The following is a 25348-nucleotide window of genomic DNA, read 5'->3' as shown; positions in this document are numbered from 1 at the left end:
GCGGAGCTCGTCCTGCGTCCGACTGCGGGACGGCGGATCTGGAGCCCTGGCGCTCGGATGTGATGGGGCACGGGTGGTCTGCTTGTGCGGGATGACAAGGCCGACGCGGATCTGGCGCGCGGCGTGGGTGAGCTGCAGCTGCAGCTCGGTTATAGTTGTGCAGGCGCGAGGCGGCACGTGGTGGCCACGATGGGCGGCCAGGCGTGGCCGCGCAGGTTGGCGGATGCCGCAGATCTGGCGGGTCCTACGAGTTTGAGAGGTGCGGCGGCTAGGTGGAGCCGGTGGACGTCGACCGGAGGATTGTGTGTTGTCCAGTGCTTCGGATCTGCTCAGATTCGAAGGTGTGGAGGAGCTTCGGGCGAAAGTCCAGCACTGACTTTGGGTCGGTGCCGGGAACAGCGTCGCCATGACCATGGTGTCTTCCCTTCTTGAAGGTGTTGCCGTGGAGCTCCATTACACGACTCTCCGGGAGAAATCTCTAGCTTCGGATGGTCGAAGCGGGCGATGACGGCGGCTACGTCGTTTCCTTCTTTGAGGCATCGCCTTGGAGAGTCAGCATATTGTGGTTTGCATGGATCTCTTCGTCGGCGGGGCAATGGACGTCGGGGTGGCGGCTCCGGGTGGTTTCTGATTGTGCGCCGAGGTGGCGATCTCGAGAACAATGCGAGTGACAACTCTATGAGGTGGGGCTCTATCTCGACATTGTTCGGGTGGCATCCTTGTCCCGCTTGGGCGGTGGGGGTGTCGGCTCGGTCGATGCGCCCTAGAGGGGGCGGTCTGACTTTATGTCGGGACGGCGGCCCCAGATGTGGTGCGACGTTCGTGGTCTGCGAGCGGTTGCCCTAAGCAGCGTGGGCTGCGGGCAACTGGGTTGTGCGGTGTTGCCGCTCGAGGGGAGCGATGGTATGTCGGGGCGGCGGCCCCGGAAGGCAGTGCCGGTGGAGTGCGCTGGGCGCGACGGAGCAGTGGATGTTGGGGCGGCGGCCCCGAGAGGATCACTGTTGCGGCCAGGCTTCTGTGCCAACGATGATGGTGGGAGCGATATCGGCGACGCGGCAATGGTTGCGGTAGTCGGCTCTTCTCCGGCGTGTCCATGGTTTTGCCTCGGTTTGCTTATTGCTGCGGAGTCGAAGCTGTGGCGGCGGGGCCCTGTGGTGTACGATGACTGGTTGTAGGTGGCCCGTTCGGCGATCTTCCGTGGCGCCAGTCGTGTCTGGTTTTGTTCTTCTGAGTTCTCCGTCAGAGTCGGAGCTGCGTTGTCTCGCTGTACGTCGACATGTTGTCGATGAGGGTGGGCTTTGCCCTGTGTGTCAGTCTTTGGGAGTGAGCTTGGCCCTTGTTGTTTCGGTTTTTGCTTGGCTTTCCGTAATTAACTGGGCGATTCTCTTCTGCTTAATTAATAGATGAGGCAATCTTTGCCTCCGTTCCGAAAAAAAATCGCCACTTTGTAGTATGATGTATTCTTTTGTACATGTGTCATATTATTCCTTGAGATGCAAAGAATGACTACTCTCCTGGTCTCTATACATGTTCCTTGAGTTAAACTGTAGCATGTCAAACTTCAATATTAATTCAAATTCTGAAATTTGAGCTCCCTTTTGAGTATCCTATCTGTTGCAGGTTTCCCAAAGGTACACAAGTCAATGGAGGTTTGGAAGATTTTCAAGCTCCTGAAGATTTGGAAGACCTACAAAAGTTGGTGGAGTGATTATGTAATATGCTTGTTTAATTTGTGAAACCTGGACACTTGCTCCGCTCATTTTGTTGGTTGTTAAGCCACTCTGCTCATTTTGGTTATGTGGCACACCCAGAACACATGTACTTCTCCATTGTGGCACCACTTCATTTTGTTGGTTGTGTGGCCGAAAATCCACAGGAGTGCACGAGCGCGCCTGCTCACGGAATCGCCAAGCATACGTTCTCCTCCTCGTGATATGCCATGAAGCAGTTAATTCATCCGTATAGCACACGGCTGGTCCCACGTGCATGCTGGACGGCCGTTAAGGGAACGACGGCGTCAGGGTCAAAACGGCACGCGACTTCGAACATAAAACGGCACGTAACATTGATGTATGTATGCACGCCAGCATCCTTGGTGGGGTCACTGCGTGATTACATTATACTATTTCTTTGAGTGTGTCTAGGGCACATCTAAATGTATCCTAGTTATTGCACATCTAAGTGAGTGAGTCAAGCACAAAGAGGAAAAGAAAAAAGAAAAAAAAATATCCACACGAATCTTGATGTAAAATCAATGACATAAGACTTAGATGTGCAATACTTATGGCACATCTAGATGTGCTTTAGCAAAACTGATTTCTTTTTGCGGGGTGCGATTAGATTATGTACTACAAAAAGAATCCACTACGTGATTAGAATATACTATACTATAAGCAGCCGTTTGTTTTAGCCAGCCATCCCCAATCTTGCATATCTCTGCCACACGATTTCTCCAACAAAGCTCGGTGTAGACATTGCTAGCGTGCAATTCCAATCCTGTGTTCTTTTTGGCACCGGGGTCTGAGTACATTTGAATCCACCAAAGTACGGTACAACCTGTGACGGTAGGTTTGAACATGCACTTCAAAACAATACATGTTTGAGAAACTTACTACTTTTGTTCACCTCTTTCTGTAGTTCTCTCTCGCCTCCCGGTCGAACAACAATCGCATGTATTATTGGACAAAGAAATGCATGGGGGAGCCTTTTTATCATATTGTTTGCACGAAAATACATAGGAGCGGACGAGCTTGCCTGCTCATGGAACGGGTGAACATTTCTCAAACGCACGTTGAATATTTTTCAAATATACTATGAGTATTTATTAAACATACGTTGAACATTTTTCAAAGACACGTAATATATTTTTCTAAATATATGGTGAATAATTTTTAAATGTGCTGATGTTTTCTAAGATACACACCGACAATTTTTAAATACACGGTGAACATCTCCTAAATACATTGAACATTTTGTAAGATATACATTGATTTTTTTAGATAGACCATGTTTATTAGTTTTAAACACATGAATATTTTTTTCTTTTTATGCTTATTTCTTGGAAAAATACATGCATTTGATGATACATACACAAGCACAATATAATACACGATTCTTTTTAGAAATGCAGAGTGATTTTTTTAGTAATGATGTATTTAAAAGATATGTCATGCACATTTTCTAATACAAGGTGAATATTTTTTAATTACATTTGAATATTTTTTTTATAACTGATGAACACTTTCAAATATACGCTAAATGGTTTTGAATTACATTATGAACAATTTTGGAAAACACCATGATTCTTAATGTTGATGTAACTATAAAACGTGTTAACGCACGATGAATATTTTGATATTACACGATGAACATGTATGAATTACACAATGAATAATTTTTACTGCATGACAAACAAGTTTACAATATACATCATGAATTTTTTTAAAGATATGAGTTGATTTTTTTAACACGATGGATATTTTTAACACACGCATAAAAGTATTTTTGACGTACACATGAAAGTTTTGTATATCCACGAACATTTCTTTGATGTGTGTGAATGTTTTATATTTTTAGCATGTGTATTTACCCAAAAGAAAAAAAGAAATTAAAATGTAAATAAAACCGGAAAAGAAAAAATAATAATAATACTAGAGTGTTCGCTCCACTAGTTTTTTTCTTTTACAAAGTGCGCTTAACCTTTTCTGTTTCGAGAAGGTGCGTAGCTAACCTCACGGTCGCGAGCCGTTATGCACCTGCGTCTCATATCAGACGGCGAAGTCACTACAGTGCTGGACGCTAGGTAGCTTTTCCTCCTATCTACCATCGCATTCAATACCTGTACCAACTACTCGTTGTCCCATTGGAACACGTAGCATGAGCAGGCGAGCCCGTGAGCTCTATTGCCGCACTCGTTGTGTGGCACATTTTAAAACATATCTGTACTGTACATTTTGTGGCACATCCCCTTTTATATATTCATCTTTCAGTATGCAGAATAAGTTATTCTTCATCCGAGGTAATCTTACAACCGTTTCATAAATAAATTACGTTTGGAATACAAATAGTTACATTTATACTGATTCACTACATAAAATTTGGTATAAGAAAACAAAAATATAGGTTATAAGACTAGAAAAATCGCATCTTATGTATGTTTTACACTATGTTTTTACATTCGTAATTTTACGTAACATAAAATATATTTGACGGCGAGTATATATTTTCTTACATTCACTTTTTACGTATAAAATAAGATAAAATTTACAAAACGTAAAAATACGGTGCATTGATGTCAAAATAGAGAGGGGGTGAAGAATAACTATTCCTCACCCAGGGTGACGAATAGCGCGACCCTGGCGACCCTATATAGCGCGACCCTAAATATGGTCGTTATGTTTATCGAATGAAGTTTTAAGGTACTGGATGAGGCCTGATGTTATTTTGATTGAAGTGTATGGATGGGACATATATGTGACTTTGATTGAAGTATGTATAAATTGTACGTCTGATATGTCCTGATTGCTTGAACATATTAAATGGATATGAGATAGGGGACGTCTAACAATTAGGTAGTGAAATCTACATACCGGCAAAACAACTGCCGGGTCAAAAATCTTCTACCGGCAGTGTGACTGCCAGTAACTGATGTACCACGTGTCATGCCTAATCTGCCGGGAGAAAAGAAATTGCCGGCAAATAAATGCGCTAGGGCAGTTGGACTGCCAGGAATATTTTATCTGCCGGGACAAGTAATTCCCGGCAGCCGTTCTCGTGGCGGTTCTATCTGTCGGGAGAAATATTGTCCCGGCAGATAGCCTGCCGCTTAAAGTGCTTTTTCACGGCAGTCCACATGCCATTGCATCAGTGTTGTGGTGTAATAGTTCTGAGTAGGCCGATTTTTTTTTGCAACAACAGGTTATATTGAATTACTCAGGAGGATTATAGTGTGTGAATACATCCTAGAAGAAAAGCAGGGGTGTAATTCACTCAGATACATCTTCTACGATCCTCACCAGCCTGTTTGGCACACCTGTGTGCCGCTTCATTTGCTTCTCAATTGATATGGACAATGGAGCAAGATTGAAAAACTGGAGCTTACCTCCCAAATCTCACAGCATATGTATGCCAGGTCTGCCCTTGAAAATTTTGCCTCATTTAGCATTCGCGCAACATCTTGAGCATCACTTTTGATGATCACCTTGAGATGTCCAAGAGCAAGACGAATGCCATCACGGAGCGCCAAGGCTTCCATAGTGCTTGCATTTTGTGCAACTCGGTACCAAATTGGTTGTGCCTGAACCAAAGCTTCGATATGGTTCCGAAGAACAACTCCCGTACTACCATAGCCACATTGCTCGTAATAGCTCATGTCAACATTGACATTGACCTTGATGTAAGTGATCTCATGGGGCGAAGGGGGTATCCAGACCGATTTCTCCCTCGGCTCTCGTGTCGTCTTGAAACCCACTAGCGCAGCTAGATCGTGGATGGTATCAATGGCCCATTTGAAGTTCTCCATGTCTCCTATTGTTTCTTCAGTCCAAATCATCCAGCACCCACACAAAATGATAGCAGCATGCGGTTCTAAAACTTGTTTGCCATTAACAATATCTACAGCCCATGAATCCGGATGAAGAGAGGGCATCCTGACCGGAAGGAAGCAACGACGTTCTATTCTTCACAAAGAAATATGATAAAAATAGCAACAAAAAGTGCACACAGAAATCTGGGAAGCTTCTCCTATCCATATGCTCTTAAAACGTTGGGTACTGCCACACTTTTAAATGATTTCTTAATTGGAAAAATAAATATATATACAATGAAATCTCCGCGGAGTTAGCAGCATGGAGCGGAGCGAGCTAGTCATAGGTCAAGGAGCGAGGAAAAGTGGCGCTCCGCAGCTCCTTTTCTGCCTCACACGATGGATTGAGGAGTGGGAGCACGCTCAGAGGAGCCAGAGCGCGGGATTTTGTGGAGCCGGAGGATTACCGAACAGGCGAGTCCCCTCCAAAAATCCCTCCAATGCTCAACCGAACAGGGCCGCTTGCGAGTTGCAATGATGCTCAGCTCAGTCCTGATGATGTAGTGCGCCATATACTAATTTTAGTTTAACAGTGTTATAAGTGCATTGCGTTTGGCCAGGCCAGGTTGCAATTTAGTATCAGCAACTGAATAACGTAAACGAGATAGCAGCAATTAACTGCTGACATAACATGGTACTCCACAAAAAATAAGTAGACGGGCGCAGGTCCACAAAAAAGGCTAAACATACTGTGCTAATGAATGACAACGCCGTATCAGTCCTAAAGATGTAACTTTCAGTACACATTTGATACATATACAAATAAGCTTAAGGTCAAAAGACACCACCAGTTCAACTCCTACATGTCCACCAGTGTGGGTACATGCCGGTCCATTAGGGCAACCAAACAAGCTTGCAGTTAGTTACAGCTCTGGTGGACGGAATAAAAAGTTTTTGGATGAAACACCAGCAAGTGCCTTGTGTAAGGGCATATCAAAGGATCCTCCGTGACGACAACCTTTGCCTCCGAGTCTGCCAAGCTGGGGGACTCCAAAAACTTGCATCAGATCAAAGCTAGGGGGTTTCCCTCACTCCTCGTGGTATTCCGGGTTCTTCTTCAGAATTACAAAGCCCTCCAACGTCGACGTCAGGGGGATGTACCTGCACGACACAAGGCAACAGTGGTTAGCTGCCATGGAGAGGAACATATTCAGACGACGAAGAACATGTGCAGTCCTAGTCAAACTTACTTGTCAGTCGCCAATTCCGCTCGCTCCCCGGCTGCAAGCAAGACAGGAGTGGTATGCGTCTGAAAGCCGGTTATCGTCTTAGGTCTTCCTGCCTGCCCGACCACATCAACTGCTTGCCCAACCCGCACTGGAACAGGAAGAGGCTTCAGATCCTCATCCACCGTTAAAAGCATCCTTGGCTGTAACAAGGAAAGAAGAGTTTATAATCTTTATCATCAACTGGCTGTTTGGTCTGGTTATAAAAATTGGCAGATGAGTTATATACATACCTGCATTGCCAATACAATAATGTAAAGAATGTAGTGATATTTCCCTAGAATGGTGGACTTCATATCAAGGCAGGCATGCAGAACAGTGACAATCCCTCCGAGTGCCATCCTAAATAAAAGAACAAAGGAACTGTCAGATGAATCCAACAATATTGGAAGGGGAAATTCAGTGCTTGAAGATAGTTAACTCACGGGGAAAGAAGAAACCGGTCGGAATGGTATGGAGAAAGTGTCAGCAAACCTTTCCCAAGGTGAACAAGCCCTTGAGCAATTCTTACCTGAACATACAAAACTGATCAGCATATGCAAGTCTGCAACTCCAATACAAACAGGAAACCACCATAGGGAAAAGGATGCTAAAGGAGCACCAGATATGTACTTACACAGAATAGATGAGCAGCCTCTTTGTAGTAATAACTCGATAGATTACGAAGCATACCAGCTATTCTGGCATTGTTTGTACCAGCACCAATCAAACCCAATGAGATTATCGCAGCCTAGAGCAAGGTAACCAAGTTATAAGATGAAGCATGAATTTTAGAAATTAACTGCTAGGTTAAGAAGTGCATACCATTGACACATCAGCATCTGCATCATGACTCAATCTGCTCAGTGTGTCCATTACATTTACCTGATAAATACAAGATATTAGAATTGTCCAAAATAAACATCATAACACTGAAAATGAACCACTGAACAAGCATTTAAATCATAACATGGAGAATGTCCCAGTATGCACATGGCAAAATTAACAACTGGCGAAGTCCTTTGATAGTATGTTGCACTTTTGTTACACTATAAATTACATTACATAATAAGATATTGTCATGAAAAATAAGAAGCAAGGACCAGCAATCTCTTATCTTAGGGGGACGTAGGATCAAAATGTTTTGCTTTGAAGTTTTTTACTACTTGAGTTAAACATTTTGCATTCTAATGAACTCTGCAACTCTTCACAGTAACTGATCAGGCACAAATTCAAGATAGAGATTTCAAATAACTTATTACCTTGGGGTTCGAAATACAGAGGATACCAAGTGCAAGAGGAACTGCTCGTCTAATATTCTGCTCGCCATACTGTAGAAGACGTTCAAGTGATCGTACAGCCATTTCAGCTCCTAATTCTTCAGACATGGCAATAAGAGCAATTCCAAGGACAGCTGGGCCTTGGTGTGTTTCGCCTTTCTCAAGATGTTGTGAGCAAATACCAAGAAGTTTCTGAACCTGCATTAAGAATTGGGAAAAGGTTGGAGCCATTAAAGTACAGTTTGAAGCTGTTATAAGTCAGCAAACATGTTAATCTAGGGATTGAAGGTTAAGTACCTTGAGCACATTTCCTGTTCCAGCATATGCAAGGGACATAAGTGTTACGTCACAATATTTCCTGATCTTCTCATCAAATGTTTTAGAAACCTCCGCAGTAGCCTCAACGCTTTCCTGAAATAGTTCACCAATAATAAGTTATCTGGATGCATTTAAATTGCCTTGAAAAAAGACATGTGCTATGATGAAGATGTGTGCATAAGCTAAATTTAGAATCAGTAGCAACAACATAGTATGAAAACAATAGTAACAATTGCAATCAGCTTTCTAGTTGGATCCAAGAGATGCTATTCACAAAAGACTGGGCGAATCCTTGAAACAAATATTATGTCCATTAAACGCAAATGCTGAGTATTTACCTGCTTTCCAAGATATAGAAGGCCAAGCGCAACAGGAAGAAGGCGTATAATTGGCTCTGCCAGCTCGGCCTCACTACGCTCCATCAAGAAAAATATGATGGATTGTGCAATCTCTTCGTTGCATGAACCAACAAACACCAATCCCAAAGCAACAGCAGTGAAGACCAAGACCTCGAGTGTTGCTTGGGGGTCTCCCAATATAGCCGAGAGTTGCACTCTTAGCTGGAATACAGGAAACCATGTTAGCACGAAATATATAACTGATGATAAGGTAACAACAGACAATAGCAAGCACCGATTTCCACCTCATCCTTTTGAGAACCAGCATATGCAATACCAAGACCCAAGATTGCACCAATCCGTATGTTTGAGTCATCCTTGTTAACATACTCCATGAGGATGGCAAGTGCCTGGAAACAAATTCTTATTAAAGACAGAACTTGCATAATATCAAAGAGGCATAATATCAAAGAGGGGGAGAGGAAGCAGCTAATAAATTGGAATACATACAGGGTCACAATCATTCTTCACACCGCAGGTGACAACTCCAATACCTAGCAAAGCTCCAGCAACAACATGAGTATCAGTACTATGCAAGTACTTGTCGAGCTGGGCAAGCCCAGAATCAGTATCCCACAGGAGAATCATTCCCTGCAAGCAATAATTTCATTTAGTATTAGCTAGTTATAACTTAAAGAAACCTTATTGTTTGAAATATAACTAAATGATGTGATTGTACCAGGCTAGCTGCTGCACTGGCTTTTCCATGTTCCTTATTCTTAAATAACCAGTTTCCAGAAGACCCACTGCTGGAAGAATCAGATGGAGCAGTCATCAGCTTATCCTGCACAAATGAACAAACTTAATTAATGCTCACTCTTGCCTCATATGGACCACAAATAACATGTTCTCCACAAAAACTAACCTGGCCAAATCCAGCATTAACAAATGCATTGACAAATGTTGCAGCCAAATTCTGTCTTGCAGAATCAAGACTGGAGCTGGCACCACGTCCGTCAATCAAATGGACCTAAAGATTAGAAAGTATAAGCATACTTTTATTATGGACTAGAAAGCCTACCATAAACATGAAATTAGTGAAATATAGGTCACCTTATAAATATCTTCTGGAGATTTTGCCTCCATAACTTCGATATCACGAGCAAGAGTGAGGTACCCCTCGCTCAGCTTGGTGTTATTAACTATTTCTTGCAACATTTCCTTGTCATTTTCATCTGCAGCTATCTCATCATCAATCTCCATGGCCAAACCCTTAAGAAGAGGAGAGCTCACGGTCAAATTTTGTAAGATAAGCTACTTTAAATGCAAGACATAAACAATTCACCAAGGTTAAGGGTACAGATGGAATCAAAATTCATAGGGAGGTGGAAAGAGGGAAAGCGAGGGAAAGCGAGGAGAGAAATACATACATGGCGTGCAATGATGTATGAGAATTGCTTCTTGAGTACAAGATCATCAGTTGCTGTGTAGACCTGCTTCACATACTGTATGGACTACAAATCATTGAGATGCATGTCAGTTTAAAGGTAATACCTAAACAGAGGAGTACAACTTCTAATAATTTTCTGCTTACCTTGTTGTCAAGAAGCAAAGCAATGCGCAATGCACTTGCAAGATCTTCAAACTTCATGTAAATGGTATATGCTATATCAAGTGCCAGCGTATCATCTGGAGAAGGGAGGAATCTGCAGTTTGAAATTGAGATAGAGCAAAACATTAATTCAAGTCAACTAAGATTCAAATTTATTATTCCAAATCTATAGGTAGGAACTTTTTCCAGAAAATATGTGCAAGCAATAATTTACAGAAACCATTTAGAGAGATGTGCACAGTAGAAAAATAGCAGTGTATGACCTAATGTATAGAGTTGTAGACATACCTAGACGAACTAGTAAGGTACAAACAAGTTCTCTTGTAGTTTGTTGAGTCGACATGCTCAACTAGCAAATCAAGGTCTTCAACCTGCAAAGAAATCATGCATCAGTATAGCCATTGGTGAATAGCTACAAGTAATGTACTGGTTGAAATTGTGCAAGTCAAAATACCTCCATCAGAAGATCTACAGCTTCTGGCTCAGCATTATGCTATTATACAAAAAAATGACAAGAAAACCAACAAGGCGTCAATGCATCACCACAAAATTATTTTAGAACAGATGGAGTATGTATGTCCACAATTTTCAAAGAACAAACCTTCATGTGGAATGAGACAATTTGCTGCACTAGTTCCATTAACTCATCAATTGGCATGTCATCACCCTGCAGAAATACAAAATTAACACTTTGAGGTTTGAAATATATATACACACACAAGAAATAGAAAAAAAAACAGAGATCATCTACTTAGTATGGTTGCAACCATGCGACATTAAAAAAAAGATGAATACAAACAACATATGTGCAGTGAGTAATAAACAAATGTGATCCAGATTGGATATTACAACAAGGAGACCCAGTTACTCACTCCTGTTGTTGGAAAGATGCCGTTTTGGGCACAAGTAAAGTACAACATCCAAAACTTTGACAACTAAAATTCAAACTTTGACTACTAACATCAAAACTTTGACTACTAATATCCTTTAAAATATCTCAGTTAGATAGTCAAAAATCATATCGTCATTAGTCTTGAATAGAATATTTCATAAGTCTACTTCTGTTTAGCTTTATTTATGAATATATCACAACTCAAAGTGCTCAAAGTTGAATACTAGAGACTGCCGATGTCCAAAACAGCACCTTTTAGAGAACTAGAGCGAATAGGAAATGACAAACTACAGTAGTTCCGCAAACTGATTAAAGCCTACGAGCATGACCAGTAGTAGTCACCAAAATAGTTGAAGTAAATCACTCACAGCATTGATAAAAGGGGTAATAATATTTATCAAATTACATCAATGATGTCTAAGATATGGTAGGAAGTTAAGCCTCCTAAGTAAAAATAAAGGGTTATCACAATGGGGTAAATAGAAAAATGGAGGCACAAAAAGAGCAAAGCAGGAGTTCCACGTAGTAATGATACAAGAATGAGAGTTCCAACCTGGCGCTTTTGGAATTCTTGAGCAATTTCACCAGCCAGATTCCTGTCACGAGAAAAAGGTTTCAGTAGAATCCAACAATTGTGGAAGTAAATGCATATAACAAATTACAAAACCAACAATGTATTGGAAACTTGGTCTGATAGCTATATACTCCCTCCATTCCTAAATATTTGTCTTTTTAGAGATTTCAAATGGACTACCACATACAGATGTATATAGACATATTTTAGTGTAGATTCACTCATTTTGCTCCGTATGTAGTCACTTGTTGAAATATCTAGAAAGACAAATATTTAGGAACGGAGGGAGTACAAATTAGCCATCACATAAGATAAACCTTGCAGTCAGAACACATATAGCAACCAAAGCAGAATATTAATGATGCATAATCAATATATGTCCACCATAAGGAACCTTTATCCTATCATGCTACAACTACCTCATTGTAACAGTCCTAGGAATAGACCATGTTGAGTATTAAAATGACTGTCTAAACTTTAACCTCTTGCTAGTAAGCATTTGTATTTCTGGGTATGGATTTTTGAAACTAATAGAATGAAGTGGGAATAAAAAACAGAACTTTTGGATGGACATGAACTAAATACCTAAGTAAGATTAAATGGGCTATAAGAAAAATTCACAAAACAAAACGAAAACAGGTAAAGTAATAATAGAGGAAGCACAGTATAAATTTATGTACTATTGTTCTTACCGCACATATTCATGACCCCATGAACCAATGTCGCCTTCAGAGCCCAACAAACGGTACCTCAGGCTCTCCTGAAACAATAAAAAGGCAGAGGCCAAATCTTAAGCAGGCTAGCCTCAATTCACGCTGAAAGGTATTAAACTGAATTGTGGCAGAATAGGAACATGGCAGGCACATACCCTTTCTCCTTCAGCAGACATTGTCAAGGCCAACACCGACAGTATGTCGGCCATGTACTTCTGCAAAACAGTAGAACAGATATATCAGCAATGTCCAGAATCAATATTTAAATCACCATACAACAGGTGTGAGCGTAAAGTATACCTTTAGCTCAGATTCTGGCATAGTTTCATAGTAGGACTTAAGGGTTCCATAGTGTGGGCGGAGGAATTTCAGTGGCTTCGGGACAGACGTCATGGAGCTTGTAGCTGAACGAATCTCCTGCCTGGTAGGGGTCAAAATCTCAGTGGCAGCTAACAGAATTAAAGCAAGAAAACATTGTTTTTTACACAAACTACTACAGTGGCAGCACTCCACGAGACCTTTGCCAGATAGATGGAACAAAATTTACAAGACTAAAGCCTACACATTCAAGGAATTCGGACAGAGAGCAGAAATCTAAACAAGCCTAAGGAACGAATCTCCTCCCTGTATAAAGGTCAAAATCTCAGTCGAGGGCACACAAAGGTTAATCTTTTTACACAAACTAGAGTGACAGCAATTCATAATGGTTCGTCAGGTAGAAGTAGCTACAGAGGCCAGAACTAGAGCCTGCCCACTCATCAAATTCGCGCAGAGATCGGAAATCTAAACCTAGAACAAGCAGCCGACGCACCACCAGACCTAGGCCCGGAACAGAATTCGGGGACCAAAAACTGAATCTGTGAGGTCCCAGCAGGCGAATAAGTAGAAGGTAGTACCTCATGCTCTCGAGGGCGAGCCTCTGCACGCCGGGATCCACGTCCTGCGCGCGCACCACGTAGAGCTCGAGCTGCTCCTTGAGCGCCAGGTCCTCCTCAGACTGCGCGCACCAAAGCAAAAAACACATCAGGCGGGGCGGAAGCCGCAGATCGAAGCGAGACGTGCCCCGATCTCGGCCGGCCGGGAAAGGCCGGGCGGAGGGGGACAGCGGGGGAAGGGCGCTCACCAGATCGTCGTCCTTCTTGTCGTCCTTCTTCTTCCCCTTGGAAGACGAAGGCTTGGCGGGCGGCGCGGGCTCCGAGGGCGCGGCGGCGGCGGCCCCGCCGTTGGGGTTCTCGGGCGGCGACATGGCTGGATGGACGGACGGACGCCCGCGGATTCGATTCGCCGACGGTGCTGGCGGGCTGGCTAGGGTTCGGGGGCGAGTGGTGCGGGGTGTACGGTACGGAGGCGACTCGCGGTGCAGGGTGGGGGTTTATTTTCTGGAGAGGCTGAGGGGGAGGCGGAAGCGGAAGAGGGGATCTCCGCTTTGCTTGCACAGTTGGAGCCGGACGCGAGGTGGATGAACTTGTCACTCCTTTTCTGTCCCGATTTGCCCCTCCCCCAAGTTTGGGTCTGGGCCGCCCGTCCTGCGCTTGGACTCTGTTGTGTGTTGTGACGGGTTCCGTCGGGTCAGCGCGGCCCAATGGTAATGGGCTGGTTTACGCTCGAAATATAATAATGATGGGCTGGTATTTCGGGCTTGTTGGGCGGAACAGCAAATACCAAGAGAAGGCCCTTTTTTCATTAAAGGTAATATCACTACTAGTCGCACAACTTGTGTTGGATGTGCAGTTTGGTGTTCAAACTTTAAAAATGCGGCTTTCTGATCACGTAACTTGTGTTTAGGTGCAAATATGGTCACTCCGGCTGTTTGCGTGCGTATATGCCGCGGGCGTGGCATGCCACGCATGCACGTGGCCGCTGTCAATGACAGATATCGCTTTGCGGCAATGTGCGCGTGTTTTTTATTTTGCACAGGAGCCCTCGAATTTATTTTGAATAGCAAATACCAAGAGAAGGCCTTTCTTTCATACTCCCTCCGTTCCGAAATATAGGTCGCTGGAGGATTGGTTCCGACCAGGTGAAAACGGTGGAATTTACATCGCTGCCCCTAGTATGAATCGGTATCCCCATCGTCTTCTTCCTCCATCCGAGGATTTGAAATTCTCCGCCAGGCCATCGTCCGCCCGCCCGCCCCTGCTTCTCCTCCACGCGCCCAGGTCCCAGGCGCTCCCAGGACCAGGTCCCCTACTTCTCCTCAGCGCTCCCAGGCCCAGGTCCTTGTCTCCAGCAGCAGCGATCCAGGGGCGCCAAGGAGGGTCCTCGTCTCCCAGAAGGAGCACGCGGCAGCAGCAGTCCCAGGTCCCAGATCCAGATCTAGCAGCAGCGATCCCAGGTCCTCAGGGCCTTCTCCCGATCCTTCTTCTCCTGGGCGTGCTCCTTCTCCTGCAACAGCAACAACAACAGAGTTTAGAGTCATACTGATCAGCAGCAGCAACAACAGCTGCTGGGTTCTTCTGCAGGTGGAGTATGGCAGCAGCAGCAGCAGTAGTTTCAGAGCAGCAGCAGCAGCAATAGTTTGACAACAGCAGCAACAACAGCTTTTCATTTACTAATTTTTTTTATTTAACAGAAAAGGTTTAATGAAAACTTTCATTTACTGAATTGAAAAGGTTTAATTAACAGAAAAGGTTTAATTGACTAAGAAGAGATGAGAAGAAGGTTGCTTGTACTCCTACACTAGTCCTACACTAAAACTGGCAGAGAAGAGAGTAGAAGAGGAGTAGAAGAGCAAGCAGAGAAGAGAAGAGAAAGGGAAGACAGGAGAAAGAGAAGAGAGAAGAGAGCAACTAAACTACTCCTGCAAGAGGGCAAGAAGAGAGACAATTGTTAGAGTGACAATTAAAGACCACACACAGTGAGTACTACTGCAAGAGGGCAGTACCGGAGGGCAAAAGATAGAGAAGAGAGAAGAAAGAGAAGAGAAGAGAAAGAGAAGAAGAGAGCAAGAAGAGAGCAAGGAGAGAGAAGAGGGCACTCTAATAATACTGCTACACTTGCAATCCTAATCCTCACTAGTGCAATCTGGAGAAGAGTGGAGAGGAGTAAGAAAGCAAGAGGAGTAGGAGAGAACACAAGCAAGAGTTCTACACTAAACTACTGCAAGTAACCAAGCAAGCACTACTGAAACTAAAGCAGATATTTTACAGATACTTTACGATAATGTTTTTTACAGAACTAAAATCACAGATGCAAGCAAAACTACAGCAAAAAACTGAAACATGTTTTCTCTGTATTTTTCAGAAACAAAGTGTTTTGCTTGTCCTGCTCCTACATATCACCAATCAACTTGTTTACTCCTGCAGATCAGCAAGCATTAATTAAAATTTCATTTAAAGGAGTAATTTTAATTAACTGAAAAGTTTCATTTGGTTTTATTAAAGGAAAATTTTCATTTCGTTTTAGTTAAACAAAACGTTTCATTTACTCTTATCTGAAAGGAGTATCTAGTTAAAGGTTTCATTTATTGACAAGAACAACAAGCAAATGATTGAACAACAAGTTTCAGTTAATTTACTTGGAGTAGTAAAAACTTAGTGTCTAGAGCAAAGCATTTGCACCATTTGTCAGATCTGTAGCTACTGTTATTTTACTGTATGTTTTTCTCTGTATTTTCATCAGAGCATTCAAAAGCATGCAAACAAAAGTTTCAATACAGACAAACAAATTTGTTTAAACAATTTGCTGGAGTACTCCAAGACACTACAGCAAGCACTAATCCTTGCTGGAATGTCATTGTTTGGCATGATGCAATTTGCTGGAGTACAACATGATGCAATTTTGTGGAGTACTCCAGTACCACAACAAGCAATAATCTTTGAGCATGATTTTTCAGTCATGCTCAAGCACTAATCCTTGCTGGAAATCTCTGACATAAATTCAGTCATGCTAAAGGGCTAAGAAATTCAGTAATGCTCACACAAGCAAGGAAGTAGGAGTACATACCTGACGCAGGGCACAGGAAGAAGTAGCCATGGCTCCCAGAAGGACGCATCAGGCCTTGAATTCCTCTTAGCAAGATGACCACATGAGCAAGATGTTTAACAGTACATCAATGAAGAAAAGGGAATAAATCCATGAGCAAGATGGTTAACATGAACAGTTAACTGAAACTAGCAGTACATGAGCAAGATGTTTACCAAGTGATTGTACAGCAAGACTGCAGCCAGTACTACAGCAATGTAAGAACAGAAGATTCAAATCCATGATGGCGGCCATCATCTGCCCCTCCCTCTCGTTCTCCAGTTTCACTGTTTGGTATCCAACCAACCAAGCAAAAGAGACAACTGTTTCAGATCAAACAAATCGACCGGCAGGAAGAAAGACTACCAGGAGTACTTACCGCGGGAGGAAGCAGCTACTCCACGACGACGACGACGTCGCTCCAGATCCGCCGCTCCGCCACTCCGGCACCGCTCCAGATCCGCCGCTCGGGTGCCGCTCCACATCCATGCCTCTGTCGCCCAGATCCAGCGCTAGCACATGCACATCCACGCCTCCGTGGAGTAGAAGCTCGTCGCCGGCGCAAAAGATTGGAATTTGTTTACCTCCGGGGTGTGAGTGGAGGCGGGGTGGTGGAGAAGTGGCGGTGGAAGAGGGAGAGGCCGGTGAGCTATGGGGAGACGGGGAGGCCGGCGAGCAACGAGGAGGCCGGCGAGCTACGGGGAGAGGGGGGAGGCCGGCGAGCGACGGGGAGGCCGGCTAGTGCGGCTGGGCGAGTGGGAGAGAGTGAGCGCGGGCAGTGCGGCTGGGCGGTGAGCGAGCGAGTGGAGCGACGCGGGGGGCAAAATTGGAAAGTGCCGATATTTCGTTACTAGACGAAAGTTGAACTAAAAAAACCCCCAACGACCTACATTTCGGAACAGAGGGAGTAGTAACTAACCAGGCGAGAGGAGCCCGTCGGGCGCGAATGCTACTTCTTGCTTATAGCCAGGCTAGCATCCATCGAGAGCATCTAACGGAGCGGTGCCCCTAAAAAAACTAACCGAGGGCACCCATTGCAGAGCCTTGCAAGGGTCACTTACACGCTCTCAGCCGCCGCCACTTATGTGCTTGGCGTTTCCTTGGGATCTTTTTTTTTGCCTTTCCGGATTTTAGATGTTTTTTTTGTTTTTTCGTCTTTCAGCTTTTGCCCAGTTTTTCCTAGATTTGGGACAAAAAATTAAAAAAAATGCTTTCCTGAGAGGCACAGGTTTGCTTCCGTTGTGCCTCTCGGAAAGGAAAAACTATTTTTTTTCTTACGCCATAGGCACTGATTTGCTTCTCATGGAGGCACAATTTTACTTCCACGAGAGGAACAATTGTGCCTCTCAGAAAGTGGAAAACTCTTTTTCTTTCTGTCATGAGAGGCACATGTATTTGCTTCGGTGAGAGGCACAACCGTGCCTCTGGGAAAGGGAAAAACGTAGTTTTTTTTTCTTCCATGAGAGACAAAATTTGCTCGGAAATGAGAAAAAGGGGGAAAATTTGAGCTTCTGGCTCGAGTTTTTTTCTGAATTTTTTGTGGGAACAAATTTTATCGAAACCTATTAACATGGGATCTATTTTCGAAGATCACGACTCAAGAAAACCAAAGGTGAAAATTGTCAGCCCTTTAGATATATGGTTTAAGAGATCAAATGTTTTCAATAAACAAATCTAGGAAAAAAAAGGAAAATTCCCTAGTTGCAACAAATGGTGCACATGCAGTGCACCACTTGCCGCAACCTCGGAAGGCGGGAGTAACCTTTACAAGGGGTACCCCTTAACTAATGATTTCGGCATCCATCTCACTGAAGCTTTCCTGCACAGCGCGTATGGGCGGGCCCAATAGCGTGTTACTTGTTTCGTTCGTTCTCGGTCGTTCACAATTGTGTTCATTCAAAAAAATCATTTTTTGTTTCCTGTTTCAATTTCTTATTTCTTTTCAGATTTTTTAGTTTCTTCTTTTCTTTGTTATACTTTGTTTTTTAATTAAATTTCGTTTTTCCTTGATTTCTTTTGTTTCTTTCATCGTTTTCATTGATTTTTCTTTTATTTCTCATTCTTCTTCTTCTTTTCTTTGGTTTTTTGTTTCTTTCTTGGGTTTCAATGATTTTTCTTTTTTTCTTTGTTTCTTTATCGGTTTCATTGTTTTTGTTCTTTTTACACTTGTTTCTTCGGTTTTCTTGTTTTCTTTGTTTTCCTGGATTTTATTAATTTGGTTTTCATTCTACATGTTTCTTATACATCGTGAACATTTTTCTAGTTCATGTTTAACATTTTTCAATACATAGTTAATATTTTTTCTATACACATTTTTAAATGCTTGATTATTATTTCTAAATACAAGATTAATAATTATTTAATACATGCTCATCATTTTTTCTATATACATTTTCATATTATTGATTTAAAATTCAAAAATACAATATTAATGTTTTTAATATATGGTCAATATTTTTTACTATGCAGATTTCACATTTTTCAAATGGTTGATTAACATTTCTCAAGTGCTTGTTTAATATATTCTTAAATGCGTGACTAACATTTTCCAAATACACTATCAACTTTTTTTTCACACATTGTATATTTTATGTATACATTATTCGTAAACGAAGAAACATTTTCTTTAATTTAACTTTTTTCAAATGCTTGGTTGAATTTTTTTAAATAAAATGTTTGTACACATTTTTCAAATGCTTGATTAGCATTTTTCAAATACAAGTTTAACATTTTTAACACATGGTCAACATTTTTTATACACATTTTAATACTATTTTCAAATGCTTAATTGACATTTTCCAAATACAAGTTTGATATTTTTAATACATGGTCAACGTTTATTCCTATAAACCTTTAATGTTTTTCAAATGTTTCATGAACATTTTGCAAATATTTGTTTAACATTTTCCAAATGCTATATTAACATTTTCTAAATACATGATTTAATTTTTCACACACAATACATATTTGTGTATACATTTTTCGTACACATGAGAAACATTTTCTTTAGTCACATTTAACATTTTTCATATTCTTGGTTAACATTTTTTTTCAATTTGTATGTAAAAACTATAATATATTTATTGAGAACATTTGAAAGTATAAACGGAAGTAAAAAAAGAAAAGGAAAAATAGGTGAAAAGAAAAACAACAAAATGGTCGTAGCATCCCGCGCGCCTGGACATGCTCATGTAGAGAGGCGCCTGACGCGAGAGGACGCTAGGTCTCGCTGTAAGCGAGACATAGCGCTGCCCAACGTCAGGGAGGTTTTCATGCCATTTGACGCGGAAACCATTCTGAAAATCCCTCTGTGCATTAGGAAGTCCAAATCCCATTAGAGTTTATTTCACAAACCAACGCACACACCCACTCCAACTTGGGCTCGACCCATTTTCTTTTTTTGCTCCTTCTCAAATGTACATTTGAGGCAAAGCACACTTTCGTACTTGAATCGACCAGGCCAAATATAAGTGACATTGTTTGATTTTCGAAAGCAACTCAACAGTTTTGGGAAACTTCTAGATACCTCCGCACGGTTTTTTGGTTTTCTATATGGTTGTTTTTTTTCTCCTTTTCTCATTTCTACACACCTTTAATAGAATGTGTGGATTTTTTAAAAAAAATTGCCAACTTTTATGCAAATTCGTGAACTTTTTCAAATGAACGGACTTTTTTTCAAATGCACGAACTCTTTTTGAACTAGTGAACTCTTTCGAGTTCATGAACTTTGTTGAATCCCATGAACTTTTTATAATCCCGTGATAAAAAATTAACTTGTGATTTTTTTCGAATTCATGACCTTTTTTCAAATTAGCAGATATTTTTTGAATCCTGTGAACTTTTTTCAATTGTATGAATCTTTTTTCAAATCCCATGATCTTTTTAAACTCGTTAAATTTTTTGAGTTCGTGAACTTCTTTTGAATCCTGTGAACATTTTTAAAATCAGTGAACTTCTTTTGACCATGTGAATTATTTGGAATTCATGAACTTTTGTTTTTAATTCTTGATTTTTTTGTAAATAATCTCATTTTCTCGAAAGCCAGCGGTCAAACTGTGCATGTGTCAACCGCGAACTGAGCAGCCAGCGAAAGGGAAAACTGGCGCGTCACGAGCGAACGTTTGTCTCCTTGTTGGGCCGGCCCATGAGGCGTTCGCGTGAGCACTGGCTCCCTTCCTTGGCGCTTAAGGCGTTGGGAAGGAGCTCTCACTAGGAAAGTAGAGGACTTGTTGTCAAAAAGAAGTAGAGAACTTCTGGCTTGGCATGAGGACCAGAGGTCATCTTTACTGTTTGGTCTTCATATAAAACTAGACCATAGCGGCGCGCGTTGCCGCGCCCATCTATTTTGGCAATAAAATGATAGTCATTTTCATTAATGTATATGCAGAGGCGCCGAATATAAAAGTGAAATTTTCTTGAAGCTACTTCTTTGTCAGTAAAAAATTTGTTTTGTTGTTGTGCCCCAAGAACAAATGGTAAAAAATATTCAAGAAAATTTGAACAGTATAATGGCACGACATCACTGTTAGGGAAATTATTTAGATTCAAAACCGATCCGCCAAAATGCATATTCTTTTTACGTAACAAATAATGATGATGTTTCATTGAACCATCTCCAAATAAGAATTCGGATAAACTTATCTCCTTCGCTAGTGAACCCATATACATACATGAATTTCAGCATTTTCAGTGGTAGTACACCGTGTAAATTGTGTCCGCAACTATTTAGAAATTTAATTGTGGAGCGGTGCTTGTTTTGCCCTTCTTTTTTGCTGTATCAACATAACTCTTAAGCAAAAAGTACATCATGCAATTTAACTTATTTTCCTATGTAAATTAGCAAGCTCTTTTAGTCTGATTAGTCAAACTGAGGACATCATCAAGTTGGAAGTGTTGAAGCATGTAAGCAGAAGAAAAAACATAAAGGACAATAATATCACATAATAGCATGCTCATCGGACACAGAATGTGCCGCCTTGCAACATCATGTCAATATTGTACGTCTTCCTCAAAATGATAATGCATCATATAATTTATACATGCAATCCACTGGTGCTACCAGATCTAAATAACTTCACCTTGTATTGATCTAATTTGAAAGCAGTAGAGGTCCAGGAAGGTATAACCTGAAAGTTACATGGGATGAAATGTCAGATGTGAAACAATTACACAAATTTTTGGAACAACCAGGAACAAGTATCAAATATTTTTTCATGCATTAACATTGATACTCTCTCGATAGATAATCAGAAAACAAATAGGTACATGAGTGTTCATGTTGTGCTAATCTTGTACCTAATGTTTGCTCTAGAATCTAAACCATAGCTACAATTTTTGACAAGACACATCGTCCTATCAGGTATAGAGTTGGAGCAGTTACATGAAATCGGGAATGGGAGCAGGATGCCAATTCCGCATTGAGGGATCTGCAAGGTTGAAATGAAGATCGGACCTGCAGCGAGGAGGCGACACGGGTTGTGGAGGAGCGCCTCACGCAGGAGCCGCCACCATTGGGCAAGTCGCCACCGCCGGCCGCTGCTACCATTGTAGCTTCACGTCTGCCATGGTCGTCGCCTCTCCACAGCTCACCAATCCGTCAACTAAGAGCACACGTATTCAGTTGGGAGTAGAAGAAACAAATCGACAAAAGATGAACTTCAAAATGGCGCGCGATTATATGGACGCGTATTCAGCCGGATCCAGGAGACTATATGGACGCGAAACATCACAGATCGGTATGGAAACTGACCTGCAATTACCCACCGCCCCCAAAATGGCGCGCGATTCATTAAAGTCCTGCAGCGACATTTGATCTTCTTCCTGAATCTCCGGCTACTGAACTTCAATCGACACCGATGGTTTGCTGCTTATACCACGGCACCATAGGGTAGCCCCACCACGCCACGCGAGACCCTCTTGCCCAAGTCATACGACCAAGTGCATCTTCAGGCGCTCGCCTCGTACCTGCTGCTTCGCCTAGCCGCGATGCGTGCGTATGTGGTGGATGATTGCCTTTTTTTACTTGCGACGAAGCTACGGAAGGAAATTGGATAACACGGGCCCAGCAGGCCCAAACAATAGGAGATCGCTGATTTTGTTGCGGGAGCATCGGCCCAGTCCGTTTAGCGCTCCCAGCAGAGTGGAAAAGGTGCATCCAACGGCCAGAAACGCCTAGAACTGCAGATCCGACGGTTGAGATGCTAATAGCCTGAGAGGGCTGAAAAAGCGCTCGGTTGTAATGTATCTAAATGATCATCAATACTAAGCTTGCTAGAGAAGTTTGGATGGAATAACACGACGGAGCCTTAAATTATACTACTCCCTCCGTTCACTTTTATAAGACCTTTTAGACATTTAAGACAGCACCTAAAACAGTTCAATTTCAGCTGTCCTAAACGACTTACAAAAGTGAACAGAGGGAGTACTATAAAAGATGTTGTAGTGCCCGTCTCCCTGGAATCGTCGAGGATGAGGACGGCCTATGCGCCTTCCGTTTCACGGTGGCTTTACCCGGGGACCTTGCGAGGGCTCTCCGAGCCGTCCGATCAGTCTGGACGGCTCGCGCCCAGACGACCCCGCTAGGTGGTCCATGACGACTGGACTGCGAGCTTGCCCGAGGCCACCGTCATTAGGCGGGTTCAGCGGCGCTCGAGGAAGCCCTTTCGGGCGCGCGACAAGCTTGCTTGTCGGCGTACATGCCCCTCGTTGGGCTGGTCTGGTCACGACAAGAGGGTTGTGAGCCGTGCGCACCGCTCTTTGGGGCGCGTCTGCCCGGTTGGGCGGTCCATGACGGGCGGACCATGTGCACGTCCAGGGCCACCGTCATTGGGCGGCTTCACGCGCACTTGCAAAAGAGTGTTCACGCGATTTGGCGCGCGCGACGAGCGAGTCAGGCCTGCTTTGTCAGCGTCCATGCTACTCGGCAGGCTAGTCTAGTTGCGACAGGTGGGTTGCGCGTTGCACCCCCCTGCGGTCGCGCGCGCCAGCTCACACCCGGATCCCCGCAGTTAGTGGTGCGTGACCCGCTGTCACTAGTGTTGTGGATCGTAGCAGAAATTTAAAATTTTCTACGCATCACCAAGATCAATCTATGGAGTCATCTAGCAACGAGAGAGAGGAGTGCATCTACATACCCTTGTAGATCGCGAGCGGAAGCGTTCAAGAGAACGGGGTTGATGGAGTCGTACTCGTCGTGATCCAAATCACCGATGACCGAGCGCCGAACGGACGGCACCTCCGCGTTCAACACACGTACGGTTGGGAAGACGTCTCCTCCTTCTTGATCCAGCAAGGGGGAGGGAGAGGTTGATGGAGATCCAGCAGCACGACGGCGTGGTGGTGGAAGTAGCGGGGATCTCGGCAGGGCTTCGCCAAGCTCAGCGAGAGGGAGAGGTGTCACGGGAGGGAGAGGGAGGCGCCAGGGGTTGGGTGCGGCTGCCCTCCCTCCCCCCTTCATATAGGGTCCCTGGGGGAGCGCCGGCCCTAGGAGATCCCATCTCCAAGGGGGGGTGGCGGCCAAGGGGGTGGCTTGCCCCCCAAGCCAAGTGGGGCGCCCCCCACCCCTAGGGTTTCCAACCCTAGGCGCAGGGAAGGCCCAAGGGGGGCGCACCAGCCCACCAGGGGCTGGTTCCCTTCCCCACTTCAGCCCATGGGGCCCTCCGGGATAGGTGGCCCCACCCGGTGGACCCCCGGGACCCTTCCGGTGGTCCCGGTACAATACCGGTGACCCCCGAAACTTTCCCGGTGGCCGAAACTGGACTTCCTATATATAATTCTTCACCTCTGGACCATTCCAGAACTCCTCGTGACGTCCGGGATCTCATCCGGGACTCCGAACAACTTTCGGATTTCCGCATACTTATATCTCTACAATCCTAGCGTCACCGAACCTTAAGTGTGTAGACCCTACGGGTTCGGGAGACATGCATACATGACCGAGACGACTCTCCGGTCAATAACCAACAGCGGGATCTGGATACCCATGTTGGCTCCCACATGTTCCACGATGATCTCATCGGATGAACCACGATGTCGAGGATTCAATCAATCCCGTATACAATTCCCTTTGTCAATCGGTACGTTACTTGCCCGAGATTCGATCGTCGGTATCCCAATACCTTGTTCAATCTCGTTACCGGCAAGTCACTTTACTCGTACCGTAATGCATGATCCCGTGACCAAACACTTGGTCACATTGAGCTCATTATGATGATGCATTACCGAGTGGGCCCAGAGATACCTCTCCGTCATACGGAGTGACAAATCCCAGTCTCGATTCGTGCCAACCCAACAGACACTTTCGGAGATACCCGTAGTGCACCTTTATAGCCACCCAGTTACGTTGTGACGTTTGGCACACCCAAAGCACTCCTATGGTATCCGGGAGTTGCACAATCTCATGGTCTAAGGAAATGATACTTGACATTTGGAAAAGCTCTAGCAAACGAACTACACGATCTTGTGCTATGCTTAGGATTGGGTCTTGTCCATCACATCATTCTCCTAATGATGTGATCCCGTTATCAATGACATCCAATGTCCATAGTCAGGAAACCATGACTATCTGTTGATCAACGAGCTAGTCAACTAGAGGCTCACTAGGGACATGTTGTGGTCTATGTATTCACACATGTATTACGATTTCCGGATAACACAATTATAGCATGAACAATAGACAATTATTATGAACAAGGAAATATAATAATAACCATTTTATTATTGCCTCTAGGGCATATTTCCAACAGTCTCCCACTTGCACTAGAGTCAATAATCTAATTACATTGTGATGAATCGAACACCCATAGAGTTCTGGTGTTGATCATGTTTTGCTCTAGGGAGAGGTTTAGTCAACGGATCTGCTACATTCAGG

General features: G+C 43.4%; 2 protein-coding genes and 1 long non-coding RNA gene across 4 annotated transcripts; all 3 read right to left on the bottom strand.

The window, feature by feature from the left end:
* Window positions 1–6299: 6299 nt before the first annotated feature.
* LOC109782106 (26S proteasome non-ATPase regulatory subunit 2 homolog A) lies at window positions 6300–13968 on the bottom strand. Its single transcript, XM_020340690.4, has 25 exons — window positions 13640–13968; window positions 13413–13513; window positions 12817–12937; window positions 12672–12731; window positions 12496–12563; window positions 11783–11825; window positions 10939–11004; window positions 10792–10830; window positions 10626–10708; window positions 10320–10431; window positions 10156–10239; window positions 9839–9997; window positions 9651–9755; window positions 9465–9569; window positions 9236–9376; window positions 9031–9135; window positions 8726–8947; window positions 8367–8480; window positions 8052–8267; window positions 7615–7674; window positions 7427–7540; window positions 7236–7321; window positions 7044–7152; window positions 6775–6953; window positions 6300–6685 (listed from the first exon to the last, which is right to left on the bottom strand). The coding sequence occupies exons 1-25, from the start codon at window positions 13760–13762 to the stop codon at window positions 6613–6615; spliced, it is 2688 nt and encodes an 895-aa protein (XP_020196279.1). The 5' UTR covers window positions 13763–13968; the 3' UTR covers window positions 6300–6612.
* Window positions 13969–14444: 476 nt separating this feature from the next.
* Window positions 14445–17386, bottom strand: LOC109782104 (uncharacterized). Of its 2 annotated transcripts, none has more exons than XR_012187259.1 (4): window positions 16859–17386; window positions 16656–16766; window positions 16462–16526; window positions 14445–14901 (listed from the first exon to the last, which is right to left on the bottom strand). XR_012187259.1 is itself a non-coding variant. In XM_040392023.3 (4 exons), the coding sequence occupies exons 1-4, from the start codon at window positions 16962–16964 to the stop codon at window positions 14714–14716; spliced, it is 459 nt and encodes a 152-aa protein (XP_040247957.2). In that variant the 5' UTR covers window positions 16965–17373; the 3' UTR covers window positions 14445–14713. The 2 variants fall into 2 exon arrangements, 1 of the variants encoding a protein (XP_040247957.2); XM_040392023.3 differs by having other exon boundaries at window positions 16462–16515; window positions 16859–17373.
* A 4062-nt stretch (window positions 17387–21448) lies between these two features.
* Window positions 21449–22158, bottom strand: LOC120967404 (uncharacterized). The gene is made up of 2 exons (XR_005761198.3): window positions 21932–22158; window positions 21449–21605 (listed from the first exon to the last, which is right to left on the bottom strand). It is a non-coding gene; the product is annotated as an uncharacterized lncRNA (long non-coding RNA).
* Between the last annotated feature and the right edge of the window lie 3190 nt (window positions 22159–25348).

This window comes from Aegilops tauschii, chromosome 6 (genome assembly GCF_002575655.3).
Source record: "Aegilops tauschii subsp. strangulata cultivar AL8/78 chromosome 6, Aet v6.0, whole genome shotgun sequence".
In the NCBI taxonomy this organism is placed as follows: domain Eukaryota; kingdom Viridiplantae; phylum Streptophyta; class Magnoliopsida; order Poales; family Poaceae; genus Aegilops; species Aegilops tauschii.
Note: the sequence above shows the minus strand (reverse complement) of the source record. Positions and strands in the feature narration are given on the sequence as shown.